Genomic DNA, 25,600 nt, shown 5'->3' on the forward strand with positions numbered 1-25,600 from the left:
CTAGCAACAAAACCTAACTATGATGTCATAACAACCTGCTGCACAGACGACCTGTGGGCTCGTTTTTTCATTAACATTCAAAAAAAAAAAAAAAGAAAACAAAAATGCAGGTTCTGTTTCTCGTCCACAAATCTCATTATATTACATCATCTTACAGCTGAGAGGATCTTTAGGTTCTTTGTGTCTGTAGATCTGTTTTTACAGTCTTTCAGAACCGTGTCAGAAACAACAACCGGTGGATTAATGTTTCCATCTTTGGTCCAGACAGCAGGAGACACAACTCTGTTGTTGGTTTAACTGATTCTTCTTCTCTGCTGGAGGCTGAGCACCGACGCAGAGGACTGAGCTGTGAAATCTGATACTGAGGGGATTTCAAACAACACATAACATTTCCCTCCGTGTGAATGAGAAGAGGAGGATGAACGGGGTCATTTAAGGTCAGTGAGAGTAGTCGTCATTTTATTATTAATCTGAGGCAGGAAAGTGACTCGTGACTCATCAAACTGTTTTTTCCCTCAGAGATTTTCACACCTGCAGATGATGATGATGGTGATGATGATGGTGATGGTGGTGATGGTGATGATGATGATGGTGATGGTGATGGTGGTGATGGTGATGATGGTGATGATGATGATGATGATGGTGAGTTACAGTCCAGATCTTTTGGAGGAAGAGGGGAGAGAGTTCAGCATCAGCAACTGACAGTCTGATGGATAAAACTGTTACCCAGTCTGGTGGATCAGACTCTGGTGGCAGGCGACTGAAGAGGCAGTGAGGGATGGATGGAGTCTCTCTCTCTCTCTCTCTCTCTCTCTCTCTCTCTCTCTCTGCTGGATGCCCCCCCCCCATTCACTGTGGGCTGCAGGGTGTTGTGGTTGGAGGCAGTGATGCAGTGTCATTAGTCCAGGAGAGGTCCTCCGTGATGTAGTCTACACACCCAGAAATATGATGCAGGTCATCTGCACCACAGCAGTACCATCAATGGTCATATATATATATATATATATATATATATAATATATATATATATATATATATATATATATGACGTCTTCAAATGTCTTGTTTTGTTTGACCGGACAAACCCAAAGATATTCAGTTTACAGTCATTTATGACACAAAAAAGCAGTAAATCATCATTTCAGAAGCTGAAACCAGAAAATATTCAGAATTTATTTTACTATACTGTGAAAGTATCAAAGCCTCAGTCCACAGAGAAATGCACACAGCCTGTATTCAGAAACTGAGCCTTAAAACCAGCCGTCAGGACTTCTGGAACTTTGTGATGTCACAACAAAGCAGTCACCAAGCCCCGCCCACCTGGACCCACCATCCAAACCTTGCAGGATTTGGTTTCTCTGAGTGTTTTTACCTGAAATCTGCTGTATTTTTATTGGATCACTCAGACCAATCAGAAGAGAGGCTCAGAGCCTCCTCTCTTCTGATTGGCTCACTGACCTGTTGTTACTAGAGCTGCAGAGAGAAGCCTGAGAGAGGAGATGTGAAACTACACTGAGATGGTTTTTATATCTTCTGATGGATCAACACTTCAAATAAAACACAGAAGAAGAAAATATGGAACTTTTTTAAATGACTGAAATAATTGTTGTATTCTTTTACTTGAGTAAAGCATCTGAATACTTTTACTCTGAAAATCTAGTAGTAATCTAGTTTCCAGCACAGATCCAGTATGCACACAGGTGTGTCCTCGTGCTGCCTGGAGGTGGTTGTAATCCTCCGCTCCAGCAGGTGTCGCTCTCTCCCCTGAGCCTCAGATGAGCTGCCTGTAGAGAGAGAGAGAGAGAGAGGGAGAGAGAGAGAGAGAGGGAGAGAGAGGGAGAGAGAGAGAGGGAGAGAGAGAGAGAGGGAGAGAGGGAGAGAGAGAGAGAGGGAGAGACAGAGAGGGAGAGAGAGGGAGAGAGAGAGAGGGAGAGAGAGAGAGGGAGAGAGAGGGAGAGAGAGAGAGATGTGTGATGATGTTGTGACTTGCTGTGAGTTCTCAGAGTCACGTTAGAGGAGAAACAGAGTCCGGATCAACCAGAGAACAAACCACCAGCGTTTAAATCATCTGAGCGGGAGAGAGAGAGACGCCATGATGATTTAAAATCAACACCTGCTGATGACACGCGCTCACACCTGTCCGTTCTTCCAAAACTCCGCGTCGTTTTAACATGTCTGGAGAGTTTGGGCGTAAAAGTGCGCGCTGCTCCGTGGCGCACCATCTTCATCTTCATCTTCACCGGATCTAGAGCCGAGCCGGAGCCGAGCCGGAGCCGAGCAGCAGCCGAACAGCTGCCGAGCAGCTGCCGAGCAGCTGCTGCCGTCAGAGCGTCTGAAAATGGCTGAGCTGCGTCCCGCCCGGAGCCGCTCCGCTCCGAGACTCAGCGCCGTCTTCTGCGTCTTGCTGCTGGTCTCTGTGTCCGTGTCCGTGTCCGTGTCCGTGTCCTCCGCCAGCCAGGATGTTGTTTCTGGAAACAACGAGACTCGGACACGGAACCCGACCCGGGTCCCCGAGCAGGACCAGCACCAGACCAACTCCTCGGCTCACAGGAAGGCTTTCCCCGTCCTCTCCTTCAACTACGAGCACGTCAGGAAGCCGTTTGAGATCTCCCTGTGGATCCTGCTGGCTCTGCTCATGAAGCTGGGTGAGTTCACCCCCCCCCCCCATCACCCCCCCCCCCCCCCCCTATCACCCCCCCCATCACCCCCCCCAGGTCTGAGAGAGGAACCTGCTCATTCATTAATTAAAGGTCTGATCCTCCAGATCTCTGTTATACAACATTTAGAAACTGTAGTCCTGAACATTTAAAATATTTCTGAGAAAAGAACAGAAACACTAAAAACAACAGAGAAACAAAGAAAGAACTTATATTTTTATAAATTAAACCAATAAACAGCAGCTGTAGATTCAAGTAGAAACAACTGGAGCTGAGATGATTAGTTTCTAATCCAGCTCCGTTGACAAAAACTTAATAATAAAGTAAAAGAAACAAACAAAACATCTGAAATTTTACTGGGAATTTTTCTGCTTCTGAATTTTTTTTTTAAAGACCAAACGATTAATCTAGTCCTGGAGAAAGTAATCAGCTGATTATTGATAATGAAAATAGCTGATGCGTGGTCGTCCAACTGGAATAAAAAGAGATTTTTCTCTGTTGACTCATCAAACTTCTTCAGAAGATGAAAGAATATCAACGTTTTTTTAATGGTTAATGTAAAAACTCAAAATATTCCTTTTAAAAGAGCATCGAACCAATTAAACTGAAACTCCTTGAACAACGTCAGATTCATGGTGGACAGGTGAGAAACACACAGCAGAACCTTCTTCCTCAGCGCCTACATTACCCACAATTCAACTGGAGTGCCAACAGTTCAGTTGGGGACTCAGGTGGGATTCAGGTAGTAGCAGGTCTGGTGAGAGCACTTGGTTCTAACTCGACTCGAGTGACATCACTGAGGTCAGTTTACCTGACACAGGTAAACGCTGACACTGAAGGTTTACTACAGCTGTTATCACTATGGCGTGGTTGGGGTCGAGTTCTAACAGCTGGTTCCATTTTGGATCCGGTTCCCCGTCGGCAGAATATCCAGATTAATGCAAACAAATCTCTTAATGAACCTTTTCTCTCTCTGTGTTTTTATTCTTTTATCAGAAAACATGCAGGTAACCCATCACCCCACAGGTGATCACAGATCCGATCTGTGACTTTTTAACTTCAGTTACTCTGATCTGATAAAAGGATGAAAGAGGATTCAGGGTCAGATTGGTGATGATGTGAAATCGGAGTCGGGGCTGTCCTCGTCCCTGGGGCCATATTTTCTTTGGGTTCTTATTTTTAGCTGCACTGAGGCTGTTTCTCCCTCTGCAGAGGAGAGAGAGTTTCCACCCGGATCCAGAGACACACAAACTTATTTTAGTGAGTGTGTTCGGTGTTAACGTGTCTCTGTCCGTGCAGGAGACAGACGGAGACAGAGCAGCTGTTTAAATGAATCTCTGTGGAGAGTTCTGATCATTCATCTGTTGCTCAGTGACCTTTAGCTCCCACGTAGCTACACACAGGCTAATGCTAACGGTTAGCAACAGGTTATCAACAGGAAGCTGGCTCATTCAGCTCGTATCAGACACTCTGACACTGTGTGTGTGTGTGTGTGTGTGTGTGTGTGTGTGTGGTGTGTGTGTGTGTGTGTGTTCAGGCTGTGGTGTCAAAAAAAATCAAACTGAACCCAAAAATAAACCAGAACATGTGAATCAGAATATAAACTCCAAACATCACTATAAACTACAGTTTCTCTTTATTCATTCAGACACCGACTTGTTCTTAGTGCCTTAAACCCTGATAGAGCTGCAACAATTAGCCTTTAATCGATTAGTTAATTGACTGCACAATAACCCCCCCCCCCCATTAAAGGTAAAAACTGCCCAGAATTAGTCAATATAGTCAAAAATAGTCAAATTTTGATAATCAAGTCATAGTTTGTAATTTATTGAACAAAAATGTCAAATATTCTCACTCTGATATTTGTAAAGAATTGAAAATGAAAATAAAAATTGTTTATCATAAGGTTTTAAACTGTCTGAAACTTTACGACATTACCATGAGCTGTAAATATAAAATCCAATTTCTCACAAATTCTAAACATTTGATGGACTAAACGATCAATAGAGAAAATAATTGGCGGATTAGTAAAGAAATAAAAGAGAAAGCAGCAGCGTTGGTCCATGAGGTCGCAGCAGTGCTCAGTGTGGTGTCGAGCAGCGTCTGATGTTCAGGCTGCAGCTGCGTCTCTGAGTTTATTCTACCGTTGGAACACAGATGGCGACGGTGAAGTCGAGGCTGATCAGCTGTAGGAATCTCTCTGTGGTCCGTCTCTGAAGCTCTCCACCATCTTATCTGTCCGTCCAGCCGGCGTCCCTCAGGGCCGGTCCAACTTCCTGTCCGAGTGCAACGGTCGATAACAAAGATCTCAGTGTGCAGAGTCGGGGGGGGGGGGGGGGGGGGGGGGGGGGCACGAGACCACTGACTGACTGAAAGACGGTGGAAAACGTTGGTTACAGCAGCCTGGACCTCGGTCACATGACTCACACTGAGAGAACAAGTCACTGTTCTACTGTTAATATTACAGTGACTTTGGCTGCTGACTGGTTCTGGTTCTGGTTCTGGTTCAGGTTCAGGACTGAGACTGATGATGATTCTCTTCTTCATTAATCAAGTGGTTTGTAAAATAATCTGAAAACTGAGAAATGTCATCACATTTACCCAGAAGTCAAAGGGACTTCTAATAAATGATAAAGACAAACAGTGAAGAAAAGACAGACAGACAGAGAGAGAGACGGAGACAGACAGAGAGAGAGAGAGACAGAGAGAGAGACGGAGAGAGACAGAGAGAGAGAGACAGAGAGAGAGAGAGAGAGACAGAGAGAGAGAGACAGGTGGACAGACAGTCTGTTTGTTTCCTGCAGCTGCTGCAACATGTTTCATATTTCATGAGGTCTTTTCTTTTTAACTGCTGGGACACAGAGATAAACGACTGACTGACTGACTGACTGACTGACTGACTGACTGACTGACTGCCTGTACGAGGTGAAGGTCTGAAGTCTGTCTCGTGTCTCTGACAGTGAACACCAGCTGCTGTTGGATTTAAATTGACTTATAAAACAAGTTTGAGCCTGAGGTAAAGTTTTCAGTTCAAATTAAAAATCAGAAGATTATAAAGGAACCTGAGCTGCATCTTCTCTGACTGAGGTTCTGGCAGCAGACAGTCGGTTCTGAGGCCTGGATCTGATCTGGATCTGATCTGGATCTGGTTGTATATAAATCCAGTTACAGAATGTTCTTGTCATTTTCACTTTCAATAAAATACATTTAAATCATTACGGCTGTTATGTTTTCATGTCTTAGGGAAAACAGGGAAATGATGTTGTGTGCTAGTAGATGTTTTTCTCTAAAATAAGTTGTGTAAAACCTAAAGATACTCTCTCCCTGCTCTGACACATTAATTAAGAATTAATCCTCCATGTATTAATGTCAGAGAGGCTGTTTATACTTTCTATGATCTGATTCAAGATTCACTACAGACTCTTATCATCAGGGAGTTCTTGGCCGACGTGAATCATCTGCTGGTTCCAGATTCCTAAAAGTGAAGACTTCATACTTTTCTTTGTCATATATGATAATAAACTGAATATATGTGGCTTTGGATAAAACACATTTTAAAGTGTCACTTTGGGATGTGAGAAATTATAATTTATTATTATAATGGACAATTTTCTGCCATTTTTTCTTAGACAAAATGACTAGTTGAGGAAATAATCAGCAGGTTAATTGATGATAAAATGATTATTAATTGCTCTGCAGGTTTCCACATCATCCCCCGAGTGTCTCACGTGGTCCCAGAGAGCTGCCTGCTGATCGTGGTCGGTCTGCTCGTCGGCGGCATCATCAAAGCGATCGGAGAGGAAGCCCCCATCCTGGACTCCAAGCTCTTCTTCCTCTACCTGCTGCCGCCTATCATCCTGGACGCCGGCTACTTCCTGCCCATCCGCCCCTTCATGGAGAACATGGGCACCATCCTGGTGTTCGCGGTGGTGGGCACGCTGTGGAACGCCTTCTTCGTGGGCGGGATGATGTACGGCGTGTGTCAGATCGAAGGCGCCCAGCTGAGCAGCGTCGACCTGCTGTCCTGCCTCCTCTTCGGCTCCATCGTCTCGGCCGTCGACCCCGTGGCCGTCCTCGCCGTGTTCGAGGAGATCCACATCAACGAGCTGCTGCACATCCTCGTGTTCGGGGAGTCGCTGCTCAACGACGCCGTCACCGTGGTGAGTCAAAGGAAGGCGGAAAGTAACTGAGTACATGTCTACAAGTTCTGGATTTATATATGATTTTGTTTTATTTGGACTTTACCTGAGTTTTTAATACTTTTTTACACTTTAACTCCACTACATTTTAGATTGAGATTTTACATTAAACTACCATCACCTCCTCGTGGTCGTATCCCTCCGCCACTCACACTAGTTCCAGGTCACTTCCTGTTTATCCAGAGTCACAAAATATAAAATATGAACCATTTGTGTGAAATTTTGTTGTGTTTTGTGAGGTCACTCCGACATTTGACCTTTGACCTTTGACCACCAAAATCTAATCGGTTCATCCTTGAGTTCAGGCGGATGTTTGTGCCGAATGTGAAGAAGTTCTGTCGAGATGTTTCTGATGATGAGAAATTCATAGATTTTCATTTGAATTATAATTTCAGCTGCAATAAAACAAAGGAGGTCTGTTCAGAGGAACGAGCCGATTAACACTGTGGTTTATGATTTATTGATCCGTTCAGCAGCAGCAAACATCAGACTGCAGCACAGTGACAGTGATTACAGCATCTTTTATTCATATCACTGCTGCAGACGTGAGAGCAGGAAGGAACCACTGAAGATTAATGAGAACAGAAATCTGAACCACGATCAGTATAAAAACACAGAAGGACGTAAATAATGAAACTGTCGAAGTAAAAAGGTCGTTTCACGATATCTGGATTCTTTTTATTCCTCCGAGGAAACGACGTTCAGGAGGAGGCCATTTTGTTTTGAGGTGGTAGGTCTCGTTCTCATGGACACGATCTCTCTGTGACGCCTTGAAGCAACTCGTGGATGAACTGATTAGATTTTGGTGGCTAAAGGTCAAAGGTCACGGTGACCGCACGAGACACTTTTTAGCCGTTACTCAAGACTTTCACACAAATGGATCATATTTTATATTTTATGACTCTGGATAAACAGGAAGTGAGCTGGAACTAGTTTGAGTGGCGGAGGGATACGACCACGAGGAGGTGATTCCAGTTGTTTGGACGTTCTGCTAATCACCAGATGGAGGTAAATAAAAGACAATAAAAGAATCATCACATCTAATACCCCCCCCCCCCCCGCAGGTGCTGTATCACCTGTTCGAGGAGTTTTCCCACGCAGGGACGGTCACCGTGGGCGACGCCCTCCTCGGCGTCGTCTGTTTCTTGGTGGTGTCCCTGGGGGGCATCATGGTGGGGGCCATCTACGGCGTCCTGGGAGCTTTCACTTCCCGCTTCACCTCTCACACCCGCGTCATCGAGCCCCTGTTTGTTTTCCTCTACAGCTACATGGCGTACCTGTCCGCCGAGGTCTTCCACCTGTCGGGCATCATGTCGTAAGTCCGAGTCGCCGGCGACGCCTCGAAAAATCTGGTTCCTCCTGTTTGACTGATGGAAAACAGACGTGATGATTCTGAACCTTTATTTATCCAGGACCAGGATTTAGACAGAACCTTTAAACCAGAGGATCTGAAACCTTTTGGCATCAGACTCCATGAAAAGGTTTCACCGTCTTTCTTTGGAGCGGAGACAATGAAACATAAACACGTCCTTTATGACAATCCACTGTGATTTCATTTATTAAATTAAATTGTATTTATTTATTTGTAAATGATGAATTATTTATTAATTATTGCATCGCAAGATATTTTTAAATTAGTTTTTAGTTGCAGCTTTTAATTGGCTTCACTTCTGCATTACAGAAACTTTTGATGTTTTATTTTAACATACAAATATTTTCTCATGCAGCTTTAAATGAACAGAAACTTTCTCGCTCCATATTCACACGTTTATCACTTCCCTTCTTTCCCTCCCGTCCTGATCAGGTTGATTGCGTGCGGCGTGATGATGCGGCCGTACGTGGAGGCCAACATCTCCCACAAGTCCTACACCACCATCAAATACTTCCTGAAGATGTGGAGCAGCGTCAGCGAGACGCTCATCTTCATCTTCCTCGGCGTTTCCACGGTGGCCGGTCCTCACGCCTGGAACTGGACCTTTGTCATTTTCACCGTCATCATCTGTTTAGTGTCGAGGGTTCTGGGTCAGTACGAAGAAACTTGGCCTGATTACATGTTTTAAATAAATATCACTGATTTATTAAAGTCAATATGTGAAAGTATTGATGATGGCACCTGACTGTTGTTGGTTGTCCTGTCTATATTTGTCTTTTCATACATTTAGTAAAATATAAACTCATGTAAGTTACGTTTTCTTAACTTCCCCTGTTGTTTCCTGTGTGTCAGGCGTCATCGGTCTCACCTACGTCATCAATAAATTCCGTATTGTGAAGTTGACCAAGAAGGACCAGTTCATCGTGGCCTACGGTGGCCTGCGAGGTGCCATCGCCTTCTCTCTGGGCTTCCTGCTGACCAACAGCAAGTTGAAGAACATGTTCCTCACCGCCATCATCACCGTCATCTTCTTCACTGTGTTTGTGCAGGTGAGAGAAAGTAGAACTGAGCTCCAGTACGTCACGTTTATTCATATAATACTGAAGGAAAGGGTTACGACATTCATTTCATAGAATATAAATCTTGGCATAACGATACTTAAGATGAAATATTTTAGAAAATAAATCTATACAATGGACAAATTGATTAACCCTCACATACTGTTCATGTCTCTGCCTCCACAGTCAGAGCTCCCTCATGATCAGAGTCTGTAGTGAATCTAGAACCACAGATCTATGTAGAAAGTATAAACAGCCTCTCTGACATTAATACATGGAGGATTAATCCTTCATTAATGTGTCGGAGCAGGGAGAGAGTATCTGTAGGTTTTCATCACTGCTCCGTCTGTCTGCTGCCATGACCTCAGTCAGTGAAGTGGCAGCTCAGGTTCCTTTATAACCTTCTGACGACCCCCGAACCTCCATGTTCCTTCATCTGACCCACAGATCTAATATCTGTGGATCTACAATCCACTTCAATAGATACGGCTCAGATTTGACCCGAACAGCCTCAATGTACAAACATTCACAGCACCTGAACAAAAGTATAAAATATTGTAATATTTTCATTTTGGTGTATTTTGGGTCACTTTAGGAAAAGTCATAAAAGACATTTATGGTGTTTTTACTGCTGTCACATGCCAGAACGTGTTAAATTTGACCTGAACAATATGTAAAGGTTAAAAAAAGCATTTTCCGTATTATTATTATTATTATTATTAGTGTTATTAGAAGAGAAAAATTATTTTGTATAACGCCTCTCAAAGTCAATGTTACAAAGCGTTTCACACAAAACGATAAAAACAAAGATACAGGGATTAAAATAAACAAGATATAATAAAAATAATAAGACGTCAAACATAAAAACAACATTAATTCAGGCTAATTAGTTAAATAAGCTTTAAGAAGTGATTAATGTAAATGACTTAATTCAGAAATAAGTTACTATAAACGATAATTATTCTTTTACATCCATTTATTTTTCCTGTTCAGTCATGTTTGTGCTTCCATATAGAGCAACACATGGTCTTTACTGCCCTCTGGTGGTGAGGGGTGAGGGGTGAGGGGTGAGGGGTGAGGGGTGAGGGGTGAGGGGTTAGGGGTTAGAGGTGAGGGGTGAGGGGTTAGGGGTTAGAGGGGGAGGAGCCGCACCAACCTGCACTCACCAGGTCAGACTTAAAGACTCTGTTAAAGCTCAGTGTCTGTCCTCAGGGGATGACCATCCGGCCTCTGGTGGAGCTCCTGGCAGTGAAGAAGAAGAAGGAGAGCAAAGGGTCAATTAACGAGGAGATTCACACACAGGTGAGATGTGTGGTGGTGAATTACCGTCACCATGACGATGTAAACACAGGTGATGTGTCAACCTTAAAAACCAACATCTAAATTTCTGTTTGCTTAGTGAATTAATTTGGTGTCTAGTAATAAAGTTTTTGTCATTAACATTTTTTATGTTATGGTGACATCAACACATAAAACAGGACTTTAATTACAAAACAATTAAGTTCAAACATCTGGTGATTTGGGGCTTTTACAACTGTTTTAGAACCAGTGAAAGATCCTTTTATAAAAAGAGGGATTTCCTAATGTTTTTATGTTTTTTTTTTTTGTGACTATAAAAACTCATTTTGTCTTTAGTTCCTGGATCATCTCCTCACGGGGATTGAAGACATCTGTGGACACTATGGACACCATCACTGGAAAGACAAGTACGATGCTCCGTCTCCTCGCCGTTACTGAGGGATTCCCTCTCTGTGGCGTCACTGTTATTGGGATGGTTGAAGTGTTTAACACACACATGTGCAGAGAGAGAGTAGTTCACTGTTCACACAGACTCCTTCATGACAGTATTTCCTCTGTGCTCAGGCTGAACCGCTTCAACAAGGCCTACGTGAAGAGGTGGCTGATCGCCGGCGAGCGCTCCACCGAGCCGCAGCTCATCTCCTTCTACAACAAGATGGAGATGAAACAGGCCATGATGCTGGTGGAGAGCGGGAGCGCCGCCAAGCTGCCCGCCATCGTGTCCTCCGTCTCCATGCAGTGAGTCCCTGTTTATTCTGAAATAAAGCACCAAACTTAAAGTCTAATATGCGTCAGTGGATCTCAACTTTACAGGTGAGGAGCTGCCAAAAACATTTATGCTGCACAAAATTATATTTATCTTTATAGACCTGACTGTTTTTCTTTTCCTTTCTTATGAATTACTTAATCATTTGAACTCTGTTGCTTTTAAAAAGTGTTCAAATAATTCATCAGAAGCCAAACGTCTGATTCAGGCTCCTTTTGTGCTTCGGAGCAGTTAAAAGCTCAAAGAAAAGCTCTTAATAAAAGAAGATTATAAGATAATTTGTTGGTTTTATTAGACGTAATCTTCCTGTCTCTGTGTATTAAGACATTAATGATATGTTACGTGTGTCTCTGCAGGAACATCCAGCCTAAAGGTCCGGTCAGACAGCGAGCGATACCGAGCATCTCCAAGAGCCGTGAGCAAGAGATCAGGAAGATCCTGCGAGTGAACCTGCAGAACACCAGACAGAGGGTGAGGGAGGAGTTCAGGAAGAGTTCAGCACTCGTTTCCTGATGTGTCTGAACCTTCTGACGCTCGTGTTGATGTCTCTGCTCCTCAGCTTCGCTCCTACAGCAGACACGACCTGATGATCGACCCGTTTGAGGACAATGTGAGTGAGATTCGCTTCAGGAAGCAGAGAGTGGAGATGGAGAGGAGGGTGAGTTTCTTACATGGAAAACACATTATAGGTTGATTCTGCTGCTGCCAACATGAAGCTCGTGTCCAGATCATTAAACCTCCACCTGCTTTGAATTAAAGTGCCTCCTCACTCTGTCACGTCCCGTCCACAGATGAGTCACTACCTCACGGTTCCTGCAAACCGTCAGGAAACTCCACCAGTGAGAAAAGTCTGTTTCGAACCAGGTCAGTGAAACATTTCTCATCAACATACATCTGCTCATGAGAACGGAGTTTTCACTCTGGACGTATTTCTGGTTGAAAACAGGACGTTACAAACATACAGGTCAAATGGGAAAGAGATCAACCGTACAGTATCAATGAGGATCGATCGATGTGTGGAAATGCACCAACTGTGATGATGGCGGGAGTTTGGGTGGGAACGTATTATTCATGTCTTTATTACACCAAAACAGGAAACACACGTTACGGGAAGATATGAAGTGTTGGAGACAGGAAACAAACCAGTGGCGTGAATTCTGGGACCGTCCAGTGATTCTGGGTCGAGTTTCACAAACACTAAAAAGTAGATTTGACTCTGATCTTTTCAGGAAATGTTGATTTTCAGTCGAGACGATCAGATGAAGAAATGTTTGGTTTTGATTTCTGTTTGTATAAATGTGCTCACAAGGCGCTGGTTACTTCTCTGAACCCTCTACGATACAGGTGTGGAGTGGATATATATATATATACACACAGTATACAGTATATATATATATATATATATATATATATATATATATATATAGTAAAAGATTACCTTTGGAAAACTGAGTTTATTAAACTTTGGACCAAATGGATCAAATATGTAAAAGGCCTTTAAGGGCAGATTTTGTCGAAGTATTGAATGATTGACCCTGTAATGTTTTGTTTTTTATTACTCACTTCGTGTTTTTTCTTTTACTTAATTTAATAGATTTTCTTCCAGCTCTGTGTTGTATGATTTGTAAAATAGGACTTTACTTGTAACTGAGTATTTTAAAATTGTGGCGCTTTGACTTTTTCCACGACTTGTCAGAGAAGCTAAATAAAGACGCCTGTAGACGTTAAAGCTCTAATACATTAAAACATTGTCTCTACTTTCCAGAACATCAGGTTTACACCTACGATGACGGTGAGAGCCCGAGGAGGCGGGACTCTCAGCCTCAGCCCCGCCCTCCTGATGCCGTCAGCCTGTTGAACGAGTCTCAGCCGAGGCCCAATCAGAGCAGCACGCCGCGAGCTGAAGGCGACATGGAGCTGAAGGCGAAGGCTCCAGACGATCAGGAGGAGCAGGAGCAACTGAAGCTATCACGCTGCCTCAGTGACCCGGGTCCAAACCAGGAGGGGGAGGGGGAGGGGGAGGGGGACTCCTTCCTGTCATGATGAAGCACAAACATACAGTACTTGAAAGTGAAGGATGTTTTCTCATCGTCACTCGTGATCTGAATGGATGGAAGTCGTAGCAAAGCTTCATATTTATATTTCAGTATTATTTTTTATCTTGTGATATGGGATTTTGGATTTTGTCTTTTTCACAACTTATGATTTTCTCATAGTTTCTACCAAAGCAGGCTCCACTGGCCGTCTGCTGCTTCAGGATCATGAGACTGGAATGAGCCACATTTTGTCTCAACGTGCAGATCCGCATCAAGTCCCACAACAAAGACAGAGCACTTCTTTTAACAAACTTGAAGCACCAGACGGGTGGAGTTTACCCACCTCAAAGCACAGTATAACTACGCCATAAAGTAGAGCCCGAACGATATGTCAGAAAGGCAACAACAAACAACGTCACAGACGTTTTTAAGATATGTTTGAGTTCATGTGTCTGTCAACAATTTGATCCAGACTGAAAAATCTTACTGGACAAACTTCCATGAAAGTTATTACAAACATTCATGATCTCCAGAGGATGAATCTCTCTCACTTTGGTGATCCTCTGACGTTTCCTTTGGTGCCACCACGAGGTTCACATTTGTGCTTTTAAGTGAAATATCTGAAAAACCACTGTCATGAAATTTGGTTCAGACATGCATGTTCCCCTCAGGATGAACCGTAATCACCTTTAACTTTTTACCCAGCATCCCCTTCAGGTCAAATGATCAATTTGTCCCCTCGGTTTCTGACCAAATATCTAATCTCATTCCTATCAGCCTTAGCTTCTGTGCTAATTAGCAAATGTTAGCATGCTAACAGCCTAAACTAATATGAGGACGGTGCACATTTTACCTGCTTGGCATCAGCGCGTTAACATTGTGATTGTGAGCATGTTAGCATCCTGACATTAGCATGTAGCTCAAAGCACAGCTGTACCTACACACAGACTCTTTAACTATAAAGTGCTGCTCTGTAAATGTCTAAAAAACTAAACCAACCTTAATGACTTCTTGATTAATGATTGTTTGTGTGCTGTTTAATTTTTGAACTCTAATATCAATGTTGGTAAATGCCTTAAAACTCCTTACTGACAGGCCATAATATCAAGTGTAAAATACTGAAGTCGACTCAGTTTGTTTGGATAGAAAACACCATTCTGCTAATTGAAGAATGCTAAATTAGCTTCTTAAAGTCAAAGCTGCAGATATTGTTGGACCGACGTCTGTGAAGAAGCTTGGCACTGTTTGTCCGTCGCTGCATGACTGCTCAGTGTTTTCTCAGGGACTGCAACATGGCTCCTGCTAACAGACGCCGTCTGTCCTCAGTGTGCTGCACAGTGACTGTCTGTGATGTGACTGCTTATAAGCCAAAGTGTTTTAACTGCCAACAGCTTCAGTAACATTTCCACAGTGATGTTAAATAAACAGGGTGTTTCACTGGAGGTTAAAGAGATCAGCTCTGCCTGAGCTTCAGCTGCCGAACGTTTGCCTTAAAATGTTTTTGCGTTCTTTCTGTGTTTGTTTGCAAGTTGAAGTATTTTTGTATCTTGGAAAAAAAAAAAGTGTCGTAGTCATGAATGTTTGTCAAATGAAGAAAAAGCTTTAAATCCTGTCTGAAATAAAGGTTTGTCCCAGTCGATGTTCAGGAAGAATCTGCATTTATTATTCCGCTCGCCGTCGACAGTCAGAGCGGCAGCCATTTTGTTTTCAGGTTGTCCGTCCGTCCGTCTCAGAAACACCTTGAAGGAACTTCCTCAAATTTGCTACTAACATTCACCTGGATGAAATTATTAGATTTTGGTGGTCAGAGGTCAAAGGTCAGTGTGACCTCAGCAAACACCTTTTAGACATTACTCAAGACTTGTTGAGAACCTCTCACATGAATGCTTCATATTCTCTCTGACTCTGGAGAAACAGGGATGTGACCTGGAACTAGTCTGAGTGGCGGAGGGATACGACCACGAGGAGCTGGTTCTAGTTTTGTTGGATTTGTAGAAATGGGACACATAGTGTAGCTGGTAGAGAGAAAAGGGGGGGAAATATAAACCACCTGTACAACAACAATACTTGATCTATTGATGTAAGATGTGACACCACGGCCTGAGTACGGACCAACAGGAAGTTGCGTCTGTTGTTGGTCTCATTGGAAATTCCAGTCTAAATAACAGGGAGTTTGAAGTCCCCGACCTGCCAACCAGCAGGACGTGATGGGATTTGACAAGAAGAAGAACAACAAACATCCTCAGGCAACACACGCAGCAGGTTAGTTATGGACTTCAACGGCACCTGGAAGGTTTATTCTGAGGAAAACCTGGAGGAGTTCCTGCAAGTAGCAGGTAAATATTGAATAAATTACAGGATTTTTTTGTCTATGAACTGTAGCAGACATCAATTATTATTAATATGATTTCAAGATGCACCTGAAATGATTGTGAAGATGCGTAAGGAGGTGAAACCGGTGATAGTGATCGAGCAGAACGGCAAAGACTTCACCTGCACGATGAAGACTCCCGTCTGCACCAAAGTCCATTCATTCAGCATCGGGAAAGAGTCGGAGGTGACGTCTGTGGACGGCAGGAAGTTCAAGGTGATCCAAGACTCAGACGCTGCATGCACAGCAGAAAGGCAGAGGTGAAGACAGAGTTTCATGTGAGCTGATGATGCCAGTTTCTAAAGAGCATCTTTTAAATGATGGTGACAGCGCTGCAGAGATTTGACTCGGTGTTTCCTCCTGCATCTGAAGCTGAAAGAATCAGATTCATGATGAAACAATCACCAAAAGATGTTTGCAGTGATACCTGCAAGATCTATCCAGACAGACTGAGGATGGATGGATGGATTTCATTTTCTTTCTCTCAGTCTCCTGCAATTATTTAGTTTTGCTGGAAAATCTTCAGGATATTTGTGCAATAAACATATTTTAGCTTCAACAGTAGCAACGTTTTCTGTTCAACATCCTCTGTCCCTGTCTCTGTCCCTGAGCAGTGCACTGTCAGAGAGGAGGGCGGGAAGCTGATCGCTCAGACCGATAAGTTCACCTCTGTCCGAGAGATCCAGGGCGACGACATGGTCGAGGTTCGTGTCTTTGGTTCTTTTAAAAGCTGCTGTGAAGACGAAGGATTCAGGGTCAGAATGTGAATCATGTTGATTTGTGTCTCTGCTTCCTCACTGCTGCAGACCGTCACTGCTGGATCTGTGACCTTCATCAGCAGAAGTAAACGAGTCTAATCAGCAGATCTCTCAGCCCTTCTCAGGCAGCAGGAAATTATGAACAAAACTAAATACATTTATGAATAAATTTGAATGATTTAAATGAACCAACATGTTTGTTTTATTCAGTCTGCTGCATGGACAAAATATAAGACCACCGGCTACTGGAGACAGACATACTGTATAAAAGGCCTTTAATACATAATCAATCAATCGATCAATCAGTTAATCAATCAGACTGTGATTGTACAGAATAAAAGTAATAAAAAAAACAACCCCACACACACACACACACACACACACACACACAAATGGCCAAGTCATAAATAAGAACAATAGAAATAAGACAATAATTACAGGAACTGAGGAAACACTGAAGACTGCCAGCAAAGATAACTATAGAGTGATAAAAATAAAAATAAAATACTGCAGAGATGTAAAGTGAGTAAAACAAAAAAAGAAATAAAAGTAGAAATAAAATAAATAACCAGAAATAAAAGTGTTAGTAGGAAAACAGTCCAGAAAGTGAATATAGAGTAAAAGGCCATACCAGTAAAACAGCTTAAGATAAATAAATAGAGAGATAAATAAATAAATACAAATAAATTAAATTAAATTAAAAGACAGACTAACATGTAACAGACATTTAATATACAGACAGCACAATAAGAGTGTGATGGTTTACTTCGTTTGGGTTCCTGCTCATGAAGAAGAAGAAGTAAATGACGATGTTGATGTAGCAGCAAAACAATCACTCAAATCACAAACATGAAGACTGAGCAAAGTGAAGCTGAAGGTTAAACAGTCATAAAAAGACAAATGCCAAAAGTTTGGAAAGAATCCAGGGACATAAACAACACAGGAAGACATCTTTATAATTAGCAGATGTGGATTTGGGACAGAGGCTGGACAGGAATCACAAGGAAGAGGCATCTGTCATCATCCGTCCCAGGACAGGACACACCGGACTGGAATCAGATATGAGTTGGGTAAGTCTCATATTGCACATTAATAAATAATATATAAATATAGTATTGCACCTGAGAAAATTTGGTGAATATTGCAAGAAATCAACTGCATCATGGGTAAAAAAATAGTCACCTAAATAAGGACCTGAAGGTAACATGGTTAAAAGAGCGAATTTAGTTATTATTATTATTATTATTATTATTATTGTGAGTACAATGTATTTATGTATTTATGTATTTGTTTGTTTGTTTGTTTGTTTGTTCATCCATTCGTTCCGGGTCCAGTCCGGTAGGCGGCGGTAATGCAACTCCAAGATTGTTTCCGGACCAACAGTCAAATCAAAAGAAGAAGAAGAAGAATCAGCAGAAGGCGCCTTGTAAGTGCGCATGCCCAGTACATCTTCTCGTTGTTGGTTTTTCCACAGCCAACATTTTCTCCTACTGTGTGGGTGAAACTTTATGGCCAGATACATGAGGCCTCCAAACACGTCTTTGTTCGTCAGAAACATCGCCGATGAGTCCAGGTGAGTCCGCATCCGGACGCGGTTCCCGCCACTGATCATGCATCACAACTAACTGGAACTAACTCCTTTTAACCATGGCTATCTGAGTTAGCCTAGCAGCTAGCACATAGCCTGAAGTTAAACCGTCTTGCACAACATTTCTCTCACATTTCTCTCATAAATATTGAAACTAAAACAACAGCTGAGATCGTAACATGTCTTTGTTAGGACTTTATTTGACTGAGAGCCTTTCTTTGTTTGCACGGAGATTGTGTTGAACGTTTTCACGTTAGTAAACGAGCTAACAGAGCGAGCTGAGGTTAGCTTTAAACAATACTCCACCACTGAGTATATTTAGCAGTTTGCGCCTAAAATACGTTTAAAATGCAGAAAAAAACGGTTTATTTACTGGTAGACTATGTCCCGTTACTCCGGCTAACGTTGGGTTACAAACCGTTATTTCAGTTTATTTTGATTACTTGTTTTTATTCTATTTGTGCTGCAGATAACTGATTATTTTACACCTAACGTTAGTTAACAGTAAAGAAAACATTCATGTGTGATGGGCAGTTACTGAAGAAATATTTAAATGTTCCATTTCATTTTGTGCATTAAAAATATCGACGCATAAGTGTGTTCAGCATTTTAAAATATGAAAAAATTAAAGTCGTTAAATCTTATTTGGTCACGTAAATATTCATGAACTGTTACGTTAACATGTAAAGAAAATGTATAAGGCTTTACCTTAACTTACAGAGGGCTGTAGAAGTAAATGTGAAGAAATGAAGGTGTATGTTGTGACTCTTAATTAATGTTGTAACTGTAAAATAGTCAATTCATTAAGTTAAAAATGAGGGAAATGGGACAAACTGCAACATAATAAAACAAAATGATGTGATTCCTTGTGTCAAAACTAGTAAACAGTATAACTCAACATATAAGCTGATTATAATAACATTATGTCATAGTGCGTTTTAAATATGACCTGGAGTTAATTTTTTGTATAATTAATTACATGTTAACAACCGCTGCCCAAAGTTGATCAGAACAGTGTGATATGGATTCTGGGAAAATCATGTTGACCTGTAGGTTTCCTCCTCATCGTGGTGACATTTCACACAGGAGTCATTTTTATTTGCTGAACCGTTGAGCCTTTACTTTTGATTTTAATGTAAACCTGAATGAAGCAACAAACCTGTATCTGCTTCTGTCAGTTTTTTAACTTGTTGGTAGGTTTTCACATTGAATTGCATGTTAACAAAAAAGTGTTGCCTTTCATAAAGGGGCAGTTCACCAGAAACACGGTAGAACTGATTCACAACAACAACAATACTGGAACACAAACAGCTCCTGAGGCTCTCTGTGCGGAGTTAGCAGTAGGGCTGGATATCCATTCACAACATCCAGATTCTCATTTCTTCATGATTCACTTACATATAAATACTGTGCTCAGAATTTATTCTGGGAGCTTAAATTTCTTCTACATTCATAGTAAGGAGCACTGATTGATCTGCGCTGTTTGTTATTGACAACACATGAGCCTGATACCTGCAGACAGCTGTTAGCTGCTGTTAGCTCCTCAGCAGGGACAGACTGAGTCAAGTAGAATCCACAAACTGTTCAGTCGACTTCCACGGTTTCACGTTTCGTAGTCAGAGATAATATCTCCTCAACAAACACGAACTGAGCTCAGGTTTTTTCAGTCCGTCCCTGTTGTAGATGCGATTTCTAGATCTGCTGTGGGATATCCAGAGCCAGAGAACCATCCTGAGCCTGGACCTGAGTCCTGAAAACTGCAGTGTCTCCTCAAAGACTGTAACTACTCACATCACAGTTAAAGGACTGTAGTGACTAAGGCTACGTCCACATTACTGAGTTTTAAAACCAAAATGATCTCCATCCAGATTAACACCAGAAAACGCACACATACATGACCTTTCACTGCACTGAGCATGTGCGAGCCGGTGTAAACAGGAAGTAGATTGTCTCCTCTGAAGGAGGAACAGCAGAGACAGTTGTAGCATTAAAACAGAGAATGTAAGTGAACAACTGCTGCAAAGACAACAAGGTCAGTGACACTGTCATTCATTATCATGTTGTATTCACCTCTGGTAGTCCAGGCTGATGAGAGCCAATCAGGAGAGGCCGTGGTTGTGACCTCATCATAAAAGGTCTCAGTTTCTGTCCAGACTACAACACAACCCCAGAGTTTTCAAAATAAAACACAACCCCAGAGTTTCCAAAAAACAAAACACAACCCCAGAGTTTTCAAAAAACAAAACACAACCCCAGAGTTTTCAAAATAAAATGCAACCCCAGAGTTTTCAAAATAAAATGCAACCCCCAGAGTTTTCAAAATAGTTGTGATGTTTTAGAGTGAACGTATGGACGTAGCCCGAGAGCTGCTAACACAGCTAGCTGTCATCCATGTTAATTTTAACCTAAAATAACATTTTTGTGTAATTTGTAATGAGTCAAAAGATTGATCATTCAAATTAAAATCGCAATTATTATTATTATTTTTTTTAATTTTCCAGCCCTAGTTAGCAACAGATAGCAGCACTAAAATCCAGAAACAAATAACACAGAAACTCTGTGGACAGGTGGGTCGTTCTCCAGGTAAGACAAAAAGAAAAGGTCTTATTGTGCTTCTGGGTGAACTGTCCCTTTAGCTCTCTCACCAGCTGCTCTCCCAGCTGTTGTTACTGGTTGATGATGTAGGTAGAGTTGCCCTTGATGGTCAGTTGAGTCATAATTGTATTTACGGTGTTCAGGCCTGAGGATTTGCGGCGTGAGTTTGGCCGCTATGGGCCGATAGTAGATGTCTACATCCCACTTGACTTCTATACACGTCAACCAAGAGGATTTGCATACATTCAATATCCTTTCCCAATGAGTTCACTGTGTTCTCTGCTCTTCTAACAAGTGATTTACACTTTCTTTCAGCAGAGAAGATATGCTTTGATAATGTATTTTTCTTGCACATAATTTGATTGAATATCTAACACACATATTTCTCTGTTATTGCTTCAGAAAATGTAAAAGCATCCAGTTGTGGAACCGGCCACAAAGAGTAACAAAGACCTGTATAGAGTAGCTGTAAAGACAAGTCACACAGACCTTCAGGATCAGAGGGAGGGAAAAGGTTGAAAAGAGAAAGTAAAGCATGAAGAGGAAAAGGGAACGGAGACAAAGCTTGGATATGGCGGCAAAGAATGGGGAAAAGAAAAAGAGGTTTAAAAGTCGAGCAGGAAACCCGAGTCTCTCTGGGAGTCGATAAAAGAATGTAAAGATCAAGATGAAGTTCAAAGTCAAGCAAAGGTAACGAGTCTGAATTATTTTGTATCCTCCCAAGACAAATCCAAGAATCTGACATGACACCAAAATCAGCTGTCCCTGTGATATCGATGACTTTTTCATTTTGATCAAAACTATTTAAGTATTTATGTGTTTGATTTGTTTATATATTTATTGTCCTGATTCCTCAGACTGAAGCTTGCTTCATCTTTTATCTCTACAAAGATCTACTGAGCGTCTCTTTGTTGTTGTTGTTGTTGTTGTTGTTTTTCATTTATCTTTCAGTGTGAATTAATCTATATGTAATTAATCTATATGTAATTCCCTGTCATTTTCAATTTACAAATCAGGTCACACAAATGAAAGAAAATGTTTGATGAATCCCTCCTTCCCTTTACCATGAATATAAAACGAGGGTGTGAACAATGTAAGAATTAAGAGCTAAACGTTTGATGATGTCACTTAAAGGGGAAATTCATGAAAACTGGAATTTATTAATGTTTTTAAGTGACAGGAAATAGTTTTTATTGTTTGAGAGTAAAACATTTATGATCTCTTGTGTGGCCTTCATCGAAAACGAACTTAAATAAAACCCTTAACCACTCAGTATATTTGAGGATGTGCGTGATGCGGAGGACGCTCTCCACAGCCTGGACAGGAAGTGGGTCTGCGGCCGGCAGATTGAAATCCAGTTTGCCCAGGGAGACAGAAAGAGTAAGTGTTTTTAATCAAACACTGCATCTGCCTTCAAGTGTTTTTGCTGTGGATTCAAATTAAATTTGAGCGTCAGTGGTAGAAAAAGATGTAAAATTTACTGTGTGTTCCCTTTTGGCAGCAAGTTTATTTCTCCAGCAGCATCCAGACACATGGCAATGCAAAGTGCTTCATGGCATGGAAATACATTAAGAATACAACATTAAGATGACATTAAATAGCATTTAAAAAGAATACAAACCAAAAAATATTTGAATCATAAAATCAGGTGGGAGACTCGACACTATTTTAAAAGAAGTGCCCTAGAAATACGACCTCATTTAAAGACAGTACTGTGGCTTTTAAACCTTGGGGGGGGGGGGGGGGGGGTTTGGGTTGTACGTGTAAGTGAATCTGGAGTTATGGTAAAAATGCGTCTTTTACAGTGTGACACAGGGAAGGTCAAGTTCACCCTGAAACCATTTGTACAACAGAGACGATGATCCATCAGTGATACACACTGATGTGTAAACACATTTAAACAGTCATTGACTTGTGTGGAAGGAAGTGGAAGATACGAGTCTGTGCACAAAGTGTCTGGGGGAGAAGGTAACTACGACTCCCAGGGTGCATTTTGCCAAGAAACGTCCAATCACAGGTTGAAACTTTGATTGTTCTGTCTGTGATTCACTGTTATTTCTATATGTTTATATGTAATCTGCTGATGCATGTATGATACATGATGTATGATACATGATGTATGATACATGATGTATGATACATGATGTATGATACATGATGTATGATACATGATGTATGATACATGATGTATGATACATGATGTATGATACATGATGTATGATACATGATGTATGATACATGATGTATGATGCATGATGTATGATACATGATGTATGATACATGATGTATGATACATGATGTATGATGCATGATGTATGATACATGATGTATGATGCATGATGTATGATGCATGATGTATGATACATGATGTATGATGCATGATGTATGATGCATGATGTATGATACATGATGTATGATACATGATGTATGATACATGATGTATGATACATGATGTATGATACATGATGTATGATGCATGATGTATGATACATGATGTATGATACATGATGTATGATACATGATGTATGATACATGATGTATGATACATGATGTATGATACATGATGTATGATGCATGTTTAACTGCAGCAGTCAAACTGTTTGATGGAATCAGCCGCTGCACAAAGCAATGAAAACAAACAGCAGCTCTCACACTGATGAGGATCTAAACCTTCTTCTTCCTCACCAGCACCGAACCAGATGAAGGCAAAGGAACGCCATTCTCCGGGCAGATCCTCCCGATACGACGACTACGATCGAGACGGCCGCCGCAGACGATCTCGCAGCCGCAGCTACGACAGATACAGATCACGCAGCCCGTCTTACGATCGCCGCCGCAGACGATCTGAGAGTCCTCGAGAGTGAGTTTCTCTCCCGGCGACAAAAACTTCATCACAGTCGTTTCATTTAGATTCTTCTCTGAAGGAGACAATAACCTCCCGGTGTCTGTCCTCAGATCTCGTGGTCGGGTGTATGGAAGAGGACGGAGCCGGAGCCGTGAGGACGACAGGTACAACTTCTCTCTTTACATGTTCACTCAGTGGCCACTTTATTAGGTACACCTACACAAACTACAAGACCTCTCTCTGTCTGTCTCTCTCTCTCTCTCTGTCTCACTCTCTCTCTCTCTCACTCTCTCTCTCTCTCTCTCTCTCTCTGTCTCTCACTCTCTGTCTCTCTCTCCCTCACTCTCACTCTCTCTGTCCGTCTCTCTGTCTCTCCCTGTCTCACTCTCTCTGTCCGTCTCTCTGTCTCTCTCTCCCTCACTCTCACTCTCTCTCTCTCTCTGTCTCTCACTCTGTCTCACTCTCTGTCTCTCTGCCCCCCCCCCCCTCTGTCTTTTGACTCACTGTAAAGCAACATTAAGGCTACAAACGACCCATAATGCAACAGTGTGAAAGGCTGTAGTTACACAGGTACTCTCTCCTTTCAGAGAGAACATCTGATATTGTAAAGTCTTTAGTATAAGAGTCTTTGTCCAGCTGAGGTCCTCCAGCCTGAACGTCTCACTGTTTGTCCTCAGGTACAGACAGAGGCCTCGGAGAGAGTCCAGAGGCAGATCCAGATCGCGCTCCAGATCTGCGTCTCCGAGAGAGAACGTCAACCCGCCTTCGACCTCCCACTACACGGAGGAGGAGGTACGACGGACACACTCCCCCTCCCACTCCAGATCCCGGTCTGTATCAAGATCACGCTCTCGCTCGCGCTCTCGGTCCCGGTCCTGGGCCGGACGCAAGTCAGGAGGACGCTAGAAAGTGTCTGCCCCCCCCCCCCCCCCCGACCCGTCGTTCAGTCAGATGGACCCGAGCTGGTCATTTGTTTTTGACATGAATGTAACGTCCACTGAATCATTTGTAGAGAGCTTGTTTAAGAACAACGCTGGTCCTTTGCTTGTTTTTATAAAATTGTTTTGGTGATATTTCCTGATAGGAACGTGACAGTCGGCGGTTTCTGTGTTCAGTGGTAGTCGGCCAGGAATAATCTCTCTTTTTTTATATACAGTTACTGATGACTTTGTTTTTTAAACCCTATGCACTCGTTTTTGCAAAGAAAGAACATCCAGTATTTTAAAAGGAATCCGGTCGAGAGCAGCATTTCTGTGTCTTTATCACACGCCGACACGTAATAGACTTTCTACATCACAAGTGCGGATCGCTCCTTTTTCTCCACAAGAATCAACCTGGAACCTGCTGGAGATGATCCATCACGTCGAACGTTACCGAGATAATCTTCGACTTTTATCGGTTACAGAATCATCGCAGGTGTTTGAGCTGCAGGTGACGACTGGATGGAAAAGCACAGAGCTGCAGCAGAGACAGGTGGAAGCAGACATGATGTTCATGATGTTCACTGTGATGAATTCAGCTTCAAGTCACTTTGAGTCGGTGGTTTTTATATTAGAAATGAAACTGGTGGCTGCCTGAAGAAGAGTAAGGACTGTGTGGCAGTTGTTGAGTGGAGGATTAAATTCACAGAAATGCTGCTTGGTGCTTTACAAGTGTTAAAATGTTGTCGACCAGTGACTTTAACCACGAGCTGTTTGAACTGTACATTGATCTGTTTTGATTTTGTGGTGTTTTCTGTCAGTAGACCTTTTTCTGAAGGTATTTCATATTGGAACATTTCTTCTAAAATGGCGTCTGTCGTCGCTGTTTACACGACTGTGTTGATAGATGTTCTGAATGAATCTTGTCACTGCATGTTTTATCCTCCTAATCTTCTACCATTAGAGGGAAGAAACTGTTATTTGAGTAATAAATTGAATATGTTCAGTATAAGGAAACAGTGCGTGGCTTCAGTTTGTGGATGCTGTGCGCCGCGGTCAGCTCGGGGTTATTCATGTAGCTCAGTGTTGAACACAAAACAAACCAGGCTCCATGTGAAGACGAGGAAAAACTGATG

General features: G+C 42.1%; 3 protein-coding genes across 5 annotated transcripts; all 3 read left to right on the plus strand.

The window, feature by feature from the left end:
* Positions 1 to 1,919: 1,919 nt before the first annotated feature.
* On the plus strand, positions 1,920 to 15,032 carry LOC130184056 (Na(+)/H(+) exchanger beta-like). The gene is made up of 12 exons (XM_056399829.1): positions 1,920 to 2,645; positions 6,357 to 6,817; positions 7,921 to 8,171; positions 8,661 to 8,878; positions 9,081 to 9,277; positions 10,499 to 10,588; positions 10,922 to 10,992; positions 11,150 to 11,323; positions 11,708 to 11,822; positions 11,911 to 12,009; positions 12,143 to 12,215; positions 13,117 to 15,032. The coding sequence occupies exons 1-12, from the start codon at positions 2,339 to 2,341 to the stop codon at positions 13,392 to 13,394; spliced, it is 2,334 nt and encodes a 777-aa protein (XP_056255804.1). The 5' UTR covers positions 1,920 to 2,338; the 3' UTR covers positions 13,395 to 15,032.
* Positions 15,033 to 15,103: 71 nt separating this feature from the next.
* LOC130184058 (fatty acid-binding protein, liver-like) lies at positions 15,104 to 16,872 on the plus strand. 2 transcript variants are annotated; one of them, XM_056399831.1, is made up of 4 exons: positions 15,104 to 15,723; positions 15,802 to 15,974; positions 16,373 to 16,462; positions 16,565 to 16,872. In XM_056399831.1, the coding sequence occupies exons 1-4, from the start codon at positions 15,657 to 15,659 to the stop codon at positions 16,613 to 16,615; spliced, it is 381 nt and encodes a 126-aa protein (XP_056255806.1). In that variant the 5' UTR covers positions 15,104 to 15,656; the 3' UTR covers positions 16,616 to 16,872. The 2 variants fall into 2 exon arrangements, with proteins under 2 accessions (XP_056255806.1, XP_056255805.1); XM_056399830.1 differs by having other exon boundaries at positions 16,373 to 16,872.
* A 1,063-nt stretch (positions 16,873 to 17,935) lies between these two features.
* Positions 17,936 to 25,481, plus strand: LOC130183788 (serine/arginine-rich splicing factor 10-like). 2 transcript variants are annotated; one of them, XM_056399477.1, is made up of 6 exons: positions 17,936 to 18,089; positions 21,102 to 21,389; positions 21,973 to 22,079; positions 23,388 to 23,559; positions 23,655 to 23,708; positions 24,222 to 25,481. In XM_056399477.1, the coding sequence occupies exons 2-6, from the start codon at positions 21,367 to 21,369 to the stop codon at positions 24,448 to 24,450; spliced, it is 585 nt and encodes a 194-aa protein (XP_056255452.1). In that variant the 5' UTR covers positions 17,936 to 18,089; positions 21,102 to 21,366; the 3' UTR covers positions 24,451 to 25,481. The 2 variants fall into 2 exon arrangements, with proteins under 2 accessions (XP_056255452.1, XP_056255451.1); XM_056399476.1 differs by lacking the exon at positions 21,102 to 21,389 and adding an exon at positions 20,843 to 20,947 and having other exon boundaries at positions 17,939 to 18,089; positions 21,976 to 22,079.
* Positions 25,482 to 25,600: the final 119 nt, after the last annotated feature.

Source organism: Seriola aureovittata, chromosome 16, assembly GCF_021018895.1.
Source record: "Seriola aureovittata isolate HTS-2021-v1 ecotype China chromosome 16, ASM2101889v1, whole genome shotgun sequence".
In the NCBI taxonomy this organism is placed as follows: domain Eukaryota; kingdom Metazoa; phylum Chordata; class Actinopteri; order Carangiformes; family Carangidae; genus Seriola; species Seriola aureovittata.